Here is a 14,683-nt window from a genome sequence, read left to right as displayed (position 1 = left end):
GCAGTTTGCAGACGGCAAGGGGGTGTTGCCCCGCCAAAACTGCAAGCTTCAGGCCACACATGATAAGAGTGGTGCCGCCTGTGAGTGCTGCCTTGGGCATTGGAACACCGCGGTTCTGCCTGTGTAACATCATAGCTTCGTTTCCTGTGGTTTAATTTCAGCTTCTGTGATGAGGTAACTGGCTTGGTGGACATGGGAAAGTCAGTGGATGTGATATACCTTGACTTTAGCAAGGCTTTTGATACAGTCTCCCACAATATTCTTGCCAGCAAGTTAAGGGAATGTGGATTGGATAAATGGATAGAAAGATGGCTAGAAGGCCGGGCCCAGCGGGTAGTGATTAACGGCTCAATATCAGGATGGCGGTCGGTTTCTAGCGGAGTGCCCCAAGGTTCAGTTCTAGGACCGGTTTTGTTCAATATCTTTATTAATGACCTGGATGAGGGGATGGATTGCACCCTCAGCAAGTTTGCGGATGACACTAAGCTGGGGGGAGAGGTAGATACACTTAAGGGCAGAGATAGGGTACAGAGTGACAAATTGGAGGATTGAGCCACAAGAAATCTGATGAGGTTCAACAAGGACAAGTGTAGAGTCCTGCACTTGGGACGGAAGAATCCCAAGCATTGTTACAAGCTGGGGACCAACCAATTAAGTAGTAGTTCTGCAGAAAAGGACCTGGGGGTTACAGTGGATGAGCTGGATATGAGTCAACAGTGTGCCCTTGTAGCCAAGAAGGCTAATGGCATATTAGGGTGCATTAAGAGGAGCATTGCCAGCAGATCCAGAGACGTCATTATTCCCCTTTATTCGGCTTTGGTGAGGCCACATCTGGAGTATTGTGTCCAGTTCTGGGCTCCCCACTACAAAAAGGATGTGGACGCATTGGAGAGGGTCCAGCGGAGGGCAACCAAAATTATTAGGGGGCTGGAGCATATGACTTATGAGGAGAGGCTGAGAGACTTGGGTCTGTTTAGTCTGCAGAAGCGAAGAGTGAGGGGGGATTTGAGAGCAGCCTTCAACTTCCTGAAGGGAGGTTCCAAAGAGGATGGAGAGAGGCTATTCTCAGTAGTGACAGATGGCAGACCAAGGAGCAATGCTCTGAAATTGTGGTGGGAGAGGTCCAGGTTGGATATTAGGAAAAACTATTTCACTAGGAGGGTGGTGAAGCACTGGAATGGGTTACCTAGGGAAGTAGTGGAGTCTCCATCCCTAGAGGTGTTTAAGTCTCGGCTTGACAAAGCCCTGGCCGGGTTGATTTAGTTGGAACTGGTCCTGCCTAGAGCAGGGGGCTGGACTTGATGACCTTCTGAGGTCTCTTCCAGTTCTATGGTTCTATGATTCACTGGTTGGATTTAATGCAGGAGTAGGCAATTACTGACCAGCAGGCTGGATGAGGCTTGCTGCTGGCAAGCCTCCAGACACTTTATTTACTGTCTCATCCACAAGTATAGCCGCTCGTAGCTCCCATTGGCCACAGTTTTCCTTTCCCAGCCAATGGGTGCTGTGGGAAGCAGTGTGGGCTGGGGTACCATTTGCCACAGCTCCCATTGGCTGGGAAGAGTGAACCACAGCCCACAAGAGCTGCGAGTGGCTATACCTGTAGATGCTCAGATAAATAAAGTATCTGGCAGCCTGCCAGCAGTGAACCCTGGTTTAATGTGTGGCTGTTGGGTTGTGTTAGTGGCCTAGGGTGACTGGATAGCATGTGTGAAAAACTGGGATAGGGGAGCAATGGGATTGGGTAATAGGGCCCTATATAAGACAAAGCCATTAATATTGGGATGTCTGATTACCCTGTGGTGGCCTATGCTATATAAGTAGTCAAACTAGATGATCTGGAGGTTCCTTCCCAGCCTTCTGAGTCTATGATGATAAAATCTGGTCTATAGCTTGTGGATGGCCTGTGGAACTCCATGCCACAGGATATCATAGAGTCAAATACCAGGGGTTAGATTTTTTGTAAAGGGCAGGATATTTTTATGACCCGTATGAATGTGTGTCATTATGCAGCTAACAGCCCATGTAATCTGATCACTGCAGGGAGCAGGAAGGAAATTCCTCCTCCCACGTGTAACCCTGGCCTAGAACAGTGTGGGAGAGTTCCCCCATCCTGTGACCCATCAGATGCTGGATTCCACAGAAAAGAGGAGACTGGGTTTCATGGACTGGTCACCTGATGCAGTTTGTGCATATGCCAGTGAAATTAAAGGAGCTTTTGTGTCATCTTGCCCCTAACTAGTTTTACGATGATAGGACCAGATTTCACTCTGCAGCTGTTTGCAGCTCTCCGTCTGCTTCCCCAAACTGGTATTGTAATCTTTGCTGTGTGGATTGCGTCTGGTCAGCCAGCCAGATTTATCAGTCTTACCACTAGGTTGAATGCAGAGTTGTTGCAACCCTGTTGGTCCCAGGATATTAGACAAGATGGGTGGGTGATATTCGCTACTCTCTCACAACAGAAGTTGGTCCAATAAAAGGTATTACCTCACCCGCCTTGTCTCTCTCACTGTTAGCTTATCTGTTAGCCGGCTAGATGGCAACAGAGCAGCATTCATATCACCATGAATGTAAGGTATCTTTTTACATCAGCTCCTACCTTCTCCACTTCTCCTATAGGACAAAGTCAAGACATGGCAACATCTAGATAGTAGATTGCGTATCAGAATCGATCCAATACCTCCAGACTTTGGGGAACTTAAACTCTGTCTCCATGCTCTGCTCCCCAGTTATTTGCAAATATACATGAATGAGTCATGAAAACGCATCCACACCATCGAATACTTGTGCGCGCTTAGTGAAATGTTCACAAACAGCTTGTGAAAATTCCTCAGCACTAGTGAAGAAAGCACGAACACCCCCACCAGCTGGTGAGCAATCAGCGAAGGCTCAGGTGGGCGAGAATGCTGTGGCAAGGCCGTTTGCAGAACGATTCTGCATCGAGGCCCCGATTCTGCTAGGTAGCTAAGCACGGGCTTGAACATGAACCTCAATAGGGCTTCAGCATGTGCTGAAATGCTTTGCTCTCAGGGGAAGATCTTATAGCAGTTCTGTGGATTTTACCGCTGCCTCCACAAAGAGTTCTCTGATCCATGAGGCCCATAGATCAGTGATGGCAGAGCAAAGGGTGTTGTATGCTCCACTGGCCTCCTGATGGAAACTGACAGCAGTCTCCCTTCTTCAGACATCAGGGTGGCAAATATCTATGCTGAGGCAGGGCATGAAAGGCTTCAAGCATGAAGAGACTAAAGCTATCAAGATCTCGACAACCTCCCCCAACAAACCCTTTGTGGACTGCTGGGATTGCTGTTAGCTGCCCTTGCAGGACCATTACAAGGAAGACCCTGAGCACTGTAGCAAGACTTGTTGCTCTCTCGCATGACAGACTTTGAGGCCTACATAGATTTGAACATTTTATTGCAGCAAAGGTTCATTGTTACCCATGGAAAGGCAGGAAAAAAGAGAGCCCAGAGGCAGGTTAGCCCAGAAGGATCAGTCCGCAGGCCCTGAAAGGATCAGAAGCATATGAAAAAACAAGACACGCTGCCCAGCCCCGCTCCAGTGCTGGTTAGGAGCTCTAGGCAACGGTGGCAAAACCGATCCTGTTGTTGCCCATGTCGTAGACGGAGTAGTACTGCCGGAGGAAGACGTCTCCCAGGATCCAGAGGGGCTGCCCGTTCTGGGAGGGCAAATAGGTGGGCTCCACCCCAACGGAGCAGTAGCCGTTGTTCTGTGAAACAAGAAGGTAGGACGTGATGAGTGAAGCTTAGAAGGGTAGGGACAGCATGAGCACAAGGTAGCCCTGTAGGGGAAACTGAGGAAATTGCATCCAACCGTGCAAACACCCGCCTCTGTGGGGATTGTGAGAATGCCAGAGACAGGCTGGGCCATTACACAATGGGTAAGGAGAAGAAAACAAAGGGCCGCAGCATCCCTCGGCCCACACAGCTCCCCTGCCACCCTCTTCATTGCAGGAGCCAGGTCAGAGTGGCCACCCTCATCTGTAAGATGCTTCGCAGGCTTGTTCCAGGCAGTCCTGTCTTTTATCTGTTTGTTAAATTGCTTCAGCGCCTGCAAGGGCCTAGGCCTCCTCCAAACACACAAGCAGAGATGATCTCAAATGCCTGCCATCTCTCTACACTCCGTGTGTGGAGCTCCGGCCTCCCTCCTGGCTGTTCATACAACCTGGCCACTCTTATCCAGCCTCCCATCCAGCGGTGCCCACTCTCATGATACTATCACCACTCTCTCAGTATTGGCTGGGTTTATGTAAAGCCCCCGCTGGTGGAATCTGGAGAAAGCACGAGAGTCTAAGCTTTTATTTATCAAATACATTTCTAGTTCCCATGGTGGCAAAGAAAAGCTTGAAAACAGGAAGCATTTCACAGAATCATAGAACTGGAAGGAACCTCGAAAGTCCAGTCCCCTGCCCTCACAGCAGGATCATGCACCTGACAGACGTTTATCCAGCTTGCTTTTAAATATCTCCGGTGATGGAGATTCCACAACTTCCTAGGTCATTTATTCCACCCTGACAATTAAGAAGTTCTACCTAATGTCCAATCAAAATCTTGCTTGCTGCAATTTAAGCCCATTGCTTCTTGTCCTGTCATCAGAGGTTAAGGAGAATCATTTTTCTCCCTCCTCTTTATAACAATCTTTTAGATACTGGAAAGCTGCTATCACGTCCCCTTTCTTTTCCAGACTAAACAATCGCAATTCTTTCAATCTTTCTTCATAAATCATGTTTTCTACACCTTTAATCTTTTTTTTTCCCTCTTCTCTGGACCTTCTTATTTTCTTATATTCTCCCATTTGTCCACATCTTTCCTGAAATGTGGCACCCAGGATTGGACAAAATACTCCAGCGGAGACCCAATCAGCACTGAGTACAGCGGAATAATTACTTCTTGTGTCTTATTTACAACACTCCTGTTAAGACATCCTAGAATGATGCTTGGTTTTTTTGTTTGCAACAGTGTCACACTGTTAACTCATCTTTAGCTTGTGGGCCACTATGACCCCTAGATCCCTATCTGCAGTGCTGCTTCCTGGACAGTCGATTCCCATTTTGTATGTGTGAAACGGATTGTTCCTTCCTAAGTGGAATAATTTGCATTGTCTTTATTGAAATTCATCCTATTTACCTCAGACCATTTCGTATCATAATCCTATCCTCTAAATCACTTGCAATCCCATCCCAGCATGGTGGTGTCCGCAAAATTCACAAGTGTACTCTCTATGCTATTATCTGCCACAAATATGTGTCTTAACAACTCAGAAATGCAACAGCAAATAAGAAGCAAATGTACTGTTTTAAGGCTCTCCGGATTGTAAATCAATTTCATGATATTTACAGCTTAACAAATGATTTTTTTATATTTGCAGGGAGCAATACTACCCACCCTCTCTCAATGATGGTATTTACACTTACTTACCGCTGATTTATACAAATGTCTCATTCATATAAGTAGAGGCAGATTCACCACTGTATTCTATGCATCTGCACTAGTTTACACCAATTGAGGATCCAGTGCAAAAAAATCTATTCTGCTGTTTCACCGATTCTTTGCAGCACCAAATCTTGTAATCTGGAACTAACTGCTTGTACCTGCTCCTCATTGATTCTCTCTCTCACACCCAGTCTCTTTTGCCTCTGTCTGCTAATTTTTTTCTCACTCTCTCATGAATTATTTGTTTAAAATGATTCTGAATGCAATTCTTGTGTGAGGAAGGCTATGCTTAACAAAGTTATGCTGCACTGCATACAGCTTATTCCACTGCTGTATTATACCGCTTCACTGTTCTGTACTGTGTTGCGTTGTTTTAGCCCAGTGATTTTCAAACTACGGGTCATGACCCAGCACTGGGGGTGGAATGTCGGGCGCTGGGTCTCATTGCTGCAGGGGGATCAGGTGAGCAGGGAGGGTGCAAAGGCAGCTCCCTGCCTGTCCTGCACCACAGACTGTGCTGCACCCCTGAAGCAGCAGGCCCGGCTCCTAGGTGTAGGAGAACGCAGAGGGCTCCATGCACTACCCCTGGCTGAGTATTAATTGATCACTCCCATTGGCTGGGATGCTGCTGGCTGCTTCTGGTCTGCAGTGCAGCCTGGTCTGCGGTGCCAGGAGAGGCAGAAATCTGCCTTAGCTCCCCCGCTACACTGCTGACTGGGAACCGCTCAAGGTAAGCACCTCCTGTCCCAGTCCTGACCCTCCACAACACCAGAGCCCAAAGTTCCTCCTCAGCCCCAACCCAGAACCCACACTCTAGTCACATTATGTTGGGTCGTGGACATTAACGATTTTCTTCATCTGGTCATGAGAAAAAAAGTTTGGAAACCCGCAGTGCTAGCCCAGTGTTTCTCAACCTTTTTTTATAAAGTGCTCCTTTAAAAAAAATGGTAAGTACCCCTAGTACCTACAATTTTCAGACACGTTACATTTCTTTTCTACCGTTGCAACACATTTGTTTAAACAACTTAATCATCGCCGGGCAGGCGATGAAATTTGTGGGTGTAAAAAGTACAAAAATAATAAAACGCTGTAAAACTTAAAACCAAAAGTCAGTTTCTCCAAATTTCAGTTGTATTGACATGCCCCCCAGATGTCTCTCGAGTACCATACCACAGGTTGAGAAACAGCCTATTCTGCTGTGCGTTGTGCTGGAAGGCATAGCGTTATACTGCACGGCAATGCTTGGGATTGCTTTGCATTCTGCTATGTGGCACTGCATTGCACGGCATAGTGTATCATCAGAAACGTTTCCACCCAATCCCTCTATTGACTAAGCATCCCGGCTCTCCTCTTTGCAGAGAGATGTCAGAAGAGCTCGCCCCATGCCCTCCCCTGATACGTACGTTGAGGATGTAGGCAGAGGGAGGCAGGGGAAATGACACTCCGTTGATGGTGAAGGAGATGGTGGGCAAGCTCTGGATACTGCTGCAGTCAACCACATACTGTGGAAGAAATGGTAAGTTCACATTAGCGTCCTGCGCCAGCAAAGAGCTGGGACTCTGGGAGGGAGGCTGTCGCACTGACCGTGAGGGGGTCCTGTGCGGTGCACTGAGCATTTGCAGCAGATAGAAATTCTGATTAACAGCCTCTTTCCTCCAGGCATTGTGGGGCCCTACCCAGCCTCACTGGGCCCAGTGTGCCACGCTTCTCGATTCCTTGCATTAGCAGTGGCTCTCAACCTCTCTACCATTATCGGCCCCATAGGCTGCTCTCTGTGTGCTCTCATTCACACAATATATATACTACCTGTATGGCCCGGAGGAGGCCACATGGTCCACAGCTGTGTGCAGATTGAATTGCAAGCAACATTCCCTCTAATTTTTTTACATCTGGTGCAGAATAAATTTTGTTATATGCACCAAGGCATGTGCACCACAAATAAAAACATGCTGCTAGCTGTGGGTGCTCTACTAATCAGCTGGGTGGCATTTCAATCTTTCCTGGGTGGCCACCCACACGCTCAGCTTACAGGTAACACAAGCAGCCTTCTGCTCCACACACACCCCGCCACCTTCCATTGAGATCCACAGGCACAGAGATACCATCAGAGACTCTCTTTGTTTATCTGCTCCACTTACCTCGCCGTATTCATTCTGCTGAGCACCTACATCCTGCAGGAAGGAGCTCATGAGCTGCTGTGGGACGGTGAGGAGGGAGGTTCCAGTGTCCACGATGGCTTGGCAGCCCTGGCTGCACCAGCCTGTTGCCTGTCCACCGATAGCGAACCTAAGGAGGAGATAAGTGCAGCAGGGCTCAGGGTGTGAAGGTGTGATGCACTATCTCTGCTGCACATGTGAGAGGCTTCCTGCATACACTAATGCAGGGGTTTTCAAAGTTGGGGCAGAGGCCCTTGCAAGTAAGCCTCTGGTGGGCCACAAGATGTTTTATCTAAGTGTCCAGACCCTTGCAACTCCCATTGGCTGGGGTTTGCTGTTTCCAGCCAATGGGAGAGGTGAGGTCCCATGCCTATGGATGTTTAGATAAACAAAGCGTCTCGTGGCCCACCAGCAGTTTACCCGGTTGGGCCCACGTCCCAGCCTTGAAAACCTCTGCACTAATGGCTTAAGGATCCTTATTCAGCATTGCCTACCTGCTAGGAATCCTGCAATGTTCCCTCTAATTGGTCCCATCCATGTGTGGAATAAATTGTATTATATGCACTGCGGCATGTGCAGATGTGCACCACCAATAGAAACACAGTGCTGCTGGCTGTGGGCACTCTGCTAATGACCTGGGGAGCATCTGAATTGCTCCTGGGCAGCTGCCCAAGTACTCAACTTCCAAGGAACACTGCTCTTAGGGCAAGTTATGCCTTGCGCCATACACCCCTGCAATCCTACTGATCTGAGTGGAGGAAGTTTGAGTCAAAACAAGGACAGAATTCAGCCGTTAGAGCCAGGAGTTTTCCATGCACAGGGGGGCATCCATGTGTTTTATACTGAGGATGAAAAAAACCCCTCCTGAGCTGCCTGCCCGGGTCAGACCCAGCAATGTGGCCCCATGTGTTCCATTGCAAAGGCCCACTACAGACAATGAACGATTTAGAAATCAGGGATCAAACACTCAACTCACTCATCAATGCCGATCTGCCAGTACAGCTGTTGGGTGACGGGCGCCCAGTAGATCTGCCCTGAATAAAGGCTGCTGTCTACTCCTCCAAAAACGACCTCCCCTCCATACTGAGAGCTTGGCTGGCTGCGAACACAAAAGCAAAAGGTCAGCGACACACAGTGATCTCCAAAGGATCTACCAGCAACATTGGGATCAGAGACTTTCCGGATTTAAAAGGACAAGAACATCTCTCCCTGCCTGGAGATCAGGATTTGTCAGCATATGGAAAAACCCCTTCTCATGTGTCTGGTTTCTCAGGAAAGCACATGGGTCTGAGACAGATCCACCGTTAACACTCGGGGGTTTTGTTTCCATTTCAAGATCAATGAAATATAAACACACAAGGAAAGGCAGCATGTCCCTCTTGCTCTTGACACTAACTCATGGGCGGTGGGTGAAAGCCAGCTGGGGAAGGCAAGTCCCAGCCCCCCTCGCCCCATACCTTCCACCTAAGGCCTATCCCTGGAGCCATGCCCCATCCATCCCCAACCCAATCCTTCCTGGCCACGTGGGGCACGTCTACACAGCAGGGCAAAAGTCGACGCAACTTCAGTTATGTCAAGTGCGCAGCTGACGTCAACATAGCTCCACTCGGCTTTTGGCGCTGTCTACACAGCAGGAAGTTGAAGGAAGAGCGCTCTTCCTCCGACTTCCTTTACTCCTCGTGGAATGAGGGTTCCAGGAGTTGGGATAAGAAGTCCTCCAGTATTTCAAAATAGTGGCTTGCAGTGTAGACGCGCTCTCTGTTATTTCGGAATAACTTCAATTATTCTGAAATAACGCTGCTGTGTAGACATACCCCTGGAGGGCCGGGGCTGTTGTGCTGCAGCACTGGCCCAGCCCTCCCTGGCGACCAAGGAGCAGGACTGCTGTGCCGTGCCTCCATTCCTCCCAGATGGATGGGGAAGCCGGTCTGTCACGCCACGGTCCTACCCTTCCCCGGCAGCAGCCCCAGCCTTCAGCAGTAGGGTGTATACGCAGTTTTGGGAAGGCTGGGCCTGCCCTTGCCTACATTACTGTCTGCCCTTGCGCTACCTACATTCGTAATGCAATACAGCCAGGGATAGCAGCAGCCAGCAGAGGCATGCAGGCTAACACAACCGACCGTGGTTACATCCAGAAGTGAAAGCAAGGGAGTGCGTCCCAGTGTGCAGCTCTGGCAAGAGCTGACTGAGCTGTGCCAAAGCCAGCAGATATTGAAAGAGCTGGCAGAGACCCGGCTTGCAATTGAACAGGACCAGTAAGAAATTTAAGTTCCTTTCACCCCTGGTTACATCCAAGGGGAAGACCGCCTCATCTAACATTTCTACCGCTGATTGTGTTACCCATCAGAAGAGAAAGGAGACCAAGAGAGAGAGAAAGTGAATAGTGGAGACAGAGAGAAACAGAGGAGGAAAGAAAGATAAACAAAAGCAGAGACAAACCGGGGGGGGATGGTGAGAAAGGTGAGAAAACATGGAGAGGCAGAGCCAGCGTGAGCTCTTTGAGGCACGGACTGCCTATTTCTTGGCACTAACATAATAATAGGGTGGATGGATGGATCGCTCTGTTACCTGCTCAGATAGAAACTGAAGATTGGCTGAGAAAGCAGGTTTTCCTGCAGCATCCCTTGCAAAGCAGTGGTAGCACCTCCTACTGCCAGGCTAGGGTAAGCCATGCCCAGAATGCCATCAAACTGAGCATAAAGGAAGTTGGTGCCGGGTTCATTTTCGCTCAGGCCGAACTCCTGGCTGGTGACGGAGATGTTCTCGAGCTAGAAAGCGGGTGGGAAACGTGTCACTAAGGTGTAGCCGTGCCAGGATATGAGAGAGACGAGTGGGTGAAGTGATCTTGACTGGACCAACTTCTGCCGGTGAACAAGACCAGCCTTCGAGCCACACAAGAACTTTGGGTGGCAGAAGGCTTGTCCTGTTCACCAAGAGGAGCTGATATAATACAAGATAATACCTGTCACCAATGTGGGGGGGAGTCCCTGAGTCCTGCACACCCCCCATCCACAGTCAGATGGGACTCCCAGCCAGCAGGTAGAAAGAAGGTCTATTAGTCGACCGGGACACAGCATAGAACAGACTTGTCAGCACTGAAACCGGAAGCAGTCAGAACACTCCATCTTTGGAAAGGAGGGGAGCCCAGAGCCAGAGCTCTCCCCCAGCCTCCTAAGCCAGCTGAGACTGACCCACTCGCAGCTCCTGGTCCCAGGTTCCCCCTCCAGTCTTTGTCCTGCTTCCCAGGGGGTAAAGGTGTCACCTGGTTGCACACTCTCCTGGGCTCAGGTTATGGAGGCATCTGCCATTGTGTACATGCCAGAGGCTACCAAAATTCCCATCACCTGCTAGGAATTGGTACAGTGCCCAGGGAAGCTGAGGCACGCACACCAGGTTACTATAGGACAGTAGAACTCACATGCAACATCACAACATTCAAATCCCCACTTTGTCGCAACACCTTGCCCATCTTGTCTCACTAATGCAACCTGTGAAGTGTGGCAAGGTGAAGGCTTCAGAGCTGTTGTAGGGCCGAGTGGCCTCACTGCTGCCATTTAAGGGTCTCCCTGTCACCCTTTCCCTAGGGAGGGAAAGCTTCAAACCAGCACCAAGCGGCTGTGAAAGGCCTCTGGTGAGTCGCCACAATGTGTCCCGGAGCCTCTTCAGCTCTCGCTCACACCAGAACAACTTCACTGGGAGAGGGTAGGCAAACCGTAGGGATTTGGGTGCCCCCGGGGCTCTGTGTCAGTAGGTTTTTGCCCGAAAGAGCCTACGGATAGTCATCGCTAGACAGACTCGGTTGACATAGCGTTGTATCGTCGAAATAACACTTACGGTCACGGTGTCGTAGCCGAAAAACCCGCTGAGACTGCCACTGCCGTACTGCAAGGAGAAGGTCTGCCCGTTGGTTGAGTAGGTGGAGGATTGGCTGGGGTTGAATTTGGCATGGTTGCCTAGAAATAGAATGCAATTTCACCACTAGCTGTCCTAGAACCAGGCTGGCCTATTATATATGGAAGCATGCCCCCTCCCCTCCAGATTTATCCATGTAAACATGTATTCATATATCCCGTGGTGTCAGAGTTAGAGGCCGGGAGTGGGAAACCTGAGGCCTGGGTTTGAGTCCCAGCCCTGAAGGGTCAAGGTGGGAGCCCTAATTCCTGCAGTCTATTTCAGGCTCCTGCTCTCTAGTTACCCATCTGTAGATTGGCGAGAGTAACACTTCCTTACCTCCCAGGGAGTTCTGAGCCTAATTGGTACCTGGAATCATCTGGGGGGAAAAGAGTCAACAGAAAGGCCAGTTATCATGATTCCTTAGAGGAGCTATTATATAGAGATCAGACTTCCGAATCCAGTTGGCTGTGGCTATTTGGTTGATGAAAATTCTGCATGAATTCAGTTTCTCGGGACTCGAGCTGTCCTGAGGAGGAGTCTTTGTGCATTAAGGGCACAAATCAACTACAAACAAATTCTTTAATGGGCATCCGGGGTGGATTACTCACTGCAGGATTGGCTCTGGCAGTACACAGATGGCACCCACAGGTTGGAGGAGCCGGTGTCGAAGAGAACCAGGAAGTTCTGCGGCGGGGTTCCAATGCTGATCTCCCCATAGTAGGCTGCCTAGAGAGGGCACATTGCAATGTGAATTTCAACAGAGGTTCTCCCCGCGAGGAGAGTGAGCCAGACAGAGCTTTGGTGTAACTCAGAGAGCTACTCCACTCTTGGGGTATGTACGGGTTAAATAACAACCTGAGGAACTGTTACCATGCTATAGGGAAGAATAGCAAAGACAACCCTATTTCTTCTGCTTGATAGACAAAGTTCTACCCTTTCCCTTCCCCCTTGTGAGGGTAGCTAAGAGTGCACCACTGCTCCAAGGACGTAACTGCTAATGAATGTCACTGTGTATAACTCCATGTTATCTTCCTTTTCTCCCATCCTTTCCCACTCACTCTGAAATACATTCATTGTCACATCTCACCCCCACCCCTCACCCCCTGTAAACTGCTGAATCAGGGAATTTGTGATGTCAGAACAGCATTCTTCAGCTAAAAAGGCTGTAAACAATAAAAAAGGATGGATATAATTATATTAATCACATGGTTATTACTATGCATTATATGGGTGTTCACATTACTAAATAAGGGGCTAAGGGGAGTAGTAATAGATAAGTGTATTTACATACTAACTTGGATAAAAGAGTATACCTGTGTTTAATTTGCTACACACTTGGACCAATCTTTTGGGGGTCTGCAATAATGAAGCCCATTTCCTCCATCTCTCTGGCTCACCTGTTCTTTTCTAACAATCAGGAATATTTCTGGTCCCTAGTGCACTCAAACCAAACAGTAATCCCCAAATCAGATCAATTTCCTGTTTCTTTAGGATAGTCAATGATGGCTGGGTGCTCATAAAGGAAAATGTGTGCTCCAGATGCACCCGTTGTGCAAAGGAATATGAAATGTAAATGAGAAGCCTGTCAAAGATCTTGCAATTTGGGGGCATCTTCTTTGGAAAACATGCCACAAGCCATGTCCATTAAAGACTGTGGTGATAGGGCTTAAGAAAGAAAGAAAGAAAGAAAGAAAGAAAGAAAGAAAGAAAGAAAGAAAGAAAGAAAGAAAGAAAGAAAGAAAGAAAGAAAGAAAGACCACACTACTCACATCCATGTACGCCATTGGTTCATAAGCAACATTGTACTGATTGAAGTGATATTTGAGGGCTGGGTCTGCTTTGTGGTTCTTCAGATATTCCACCAGGACTCCCTTCTCCTTCATTGCCTCTCGGATAGTCTTGCCTTTCTTGAGCTTCAATCTGCACAGAAGGAAGAGGCCAAGGACTTAGCAGGGAAATTGCTTGTCCGTCAAACATCTGTACATCTGGGGACCCTGAACGTGCCCCACAGGTAATGATATTGCCACCTACAAGGCTAGTTTTTATTAGCAAATTAGGGCTTGAGAAGATGCGACAATTAAAGGTTAGCTATGACCTTAGCACCCAGTATGGAACGGGATTGTTGTGTTTAGCGTCATATCAGTGGCCGGTGGTTAATTTAGTGTTAGTCCTAGGGTTGAACATGACTAGCTGGTTGTCTTCACCGAGAGTTTAACAAGAGTTTTAGTTACTATGACTCTTTAAGGGTGAGCTCTAACACAACTGCTAGTGATAAAGCCAAGTGTGGCGTTGCTGCTCTAGCAATCTGCCTGACTAATGACATACTCTGACCACAATCACCACTGTAGCCTCTGAACGGAGATACTCACCTTACTACCCCTTCGGAGAGCTGGAGGCAAACCAGAGCCAGGATAAGCCACTTCATCGTGCTTCGTTTCTCCACCAACCAGCTCCTACACGTTGGGCACTGCAGCAAAAGTGATTGGAAATCCAGCATCCCAACTTTTATACCTGAGGCACTGCCCCAGTATGACCTACCTGTTTACCCTTCCATTTCCCTTATCAGTGCGCTCACCCAAGGTCAAAACTTTCTGTGTGTTTTCTTGCCTTCAGTGTGCTAAGAAAGTCCTTACAGCTCCACTGACCTTTCAGTAAAAGTGAGCATTGTCAATTACACTAGTACGAGGCCATTGGGATCTGATAAGAGGGAACAATTAGAAAGAAAATCAGGGTGATCAAGAAGTCAAAAAATCCATTTATTTTTATTCACCTCAGTCCAACGTATCTTTCAGACCACAAAACTTCTATTAGATGATGTGTTCGTAATATTAAGCAAAATTGAGTTTCTTTAGGAGACACTTCATCACAGTCTTAAATAGTTTAGTCCATGTCCATGCTATGGGGTGAATTCTGTTCTCATTTACACCAGAGTGAGTCTGGCATAATGCTACTGAAGTCAATGGAGTTGCAGCCAGATTTACACTCTGAATCATAGCATTTAGCTCCTGCAGTTTTTAAACTGTCTAAAGGAAAAGAACGTGTTTTTTAAAGTGGTAATGTACTTTTATTGGGAAAATGCGTGTTGTGTCTGTCTTGATTTACATATAGGATAACAGCCTACTTCCGTCATTTGCTGAGGGAGTTAGTTCAAGTAGTGGTGGAGGTGTGTATTTTGGTGTT

General features: G+C 48.2%; 1 protein-coding gene across 1 annotated transcript; it reads right to left on the bottom strand.

Annotated features, from left to right (window-relative positions):
- Positions 1–3,429: 3,429 nt before the first annotated feature.
- On the bottom strand, positions 3,430–14,174 carry LOC102463493 (gastricsin-like). Its single transcript, XM_089773647.1, has 9 exons — positions 13,873–14,174; positions 13,273–13,423; positions 12,112–12,229; positions 11,438–11,562; positions 10,178–10,371; positions 8,586–8,708; positions 7,592–7,739; positions 6,857–6,955; positions 3,430–3,730 (listed from the first exon to the last, which is right to left on the bottom strand). The coding sequence occupies exons 1-9, from the start codon at positions 13,998–14,000 to the stop codon at positions 3,578–3,580; spliced, it is 1,239 nt and encodes a 412-aa protein (XP_089629773.1). The 5' UTR covers positions 14,001–14,174; the 3' UTR covers positions 3,430–3,577.
- Between the last annotated feature and the right edge of the window lie 509 nt (positions 14,175–14,683).

The sequence above is a fragment of the Pelodiscus sinensis genome, chromosome 27 (genome assembly GCF_052426305.1).
Source record: "Pelodiscus sinensis isolate ZL-2025 chromosome 27, ASM5242630v1, whole genome shotgun sequence".
Classification (NCBI taxonomy): domain Eukaryota; kingdom Metazoa; phylum Chordata; order Testudines; family Trionychidae; genus Pelodiscus; species Pelodiscus sinensis.
This window is presented reverse-complemented; position numbering and strand designations above follow the sequence as displayed.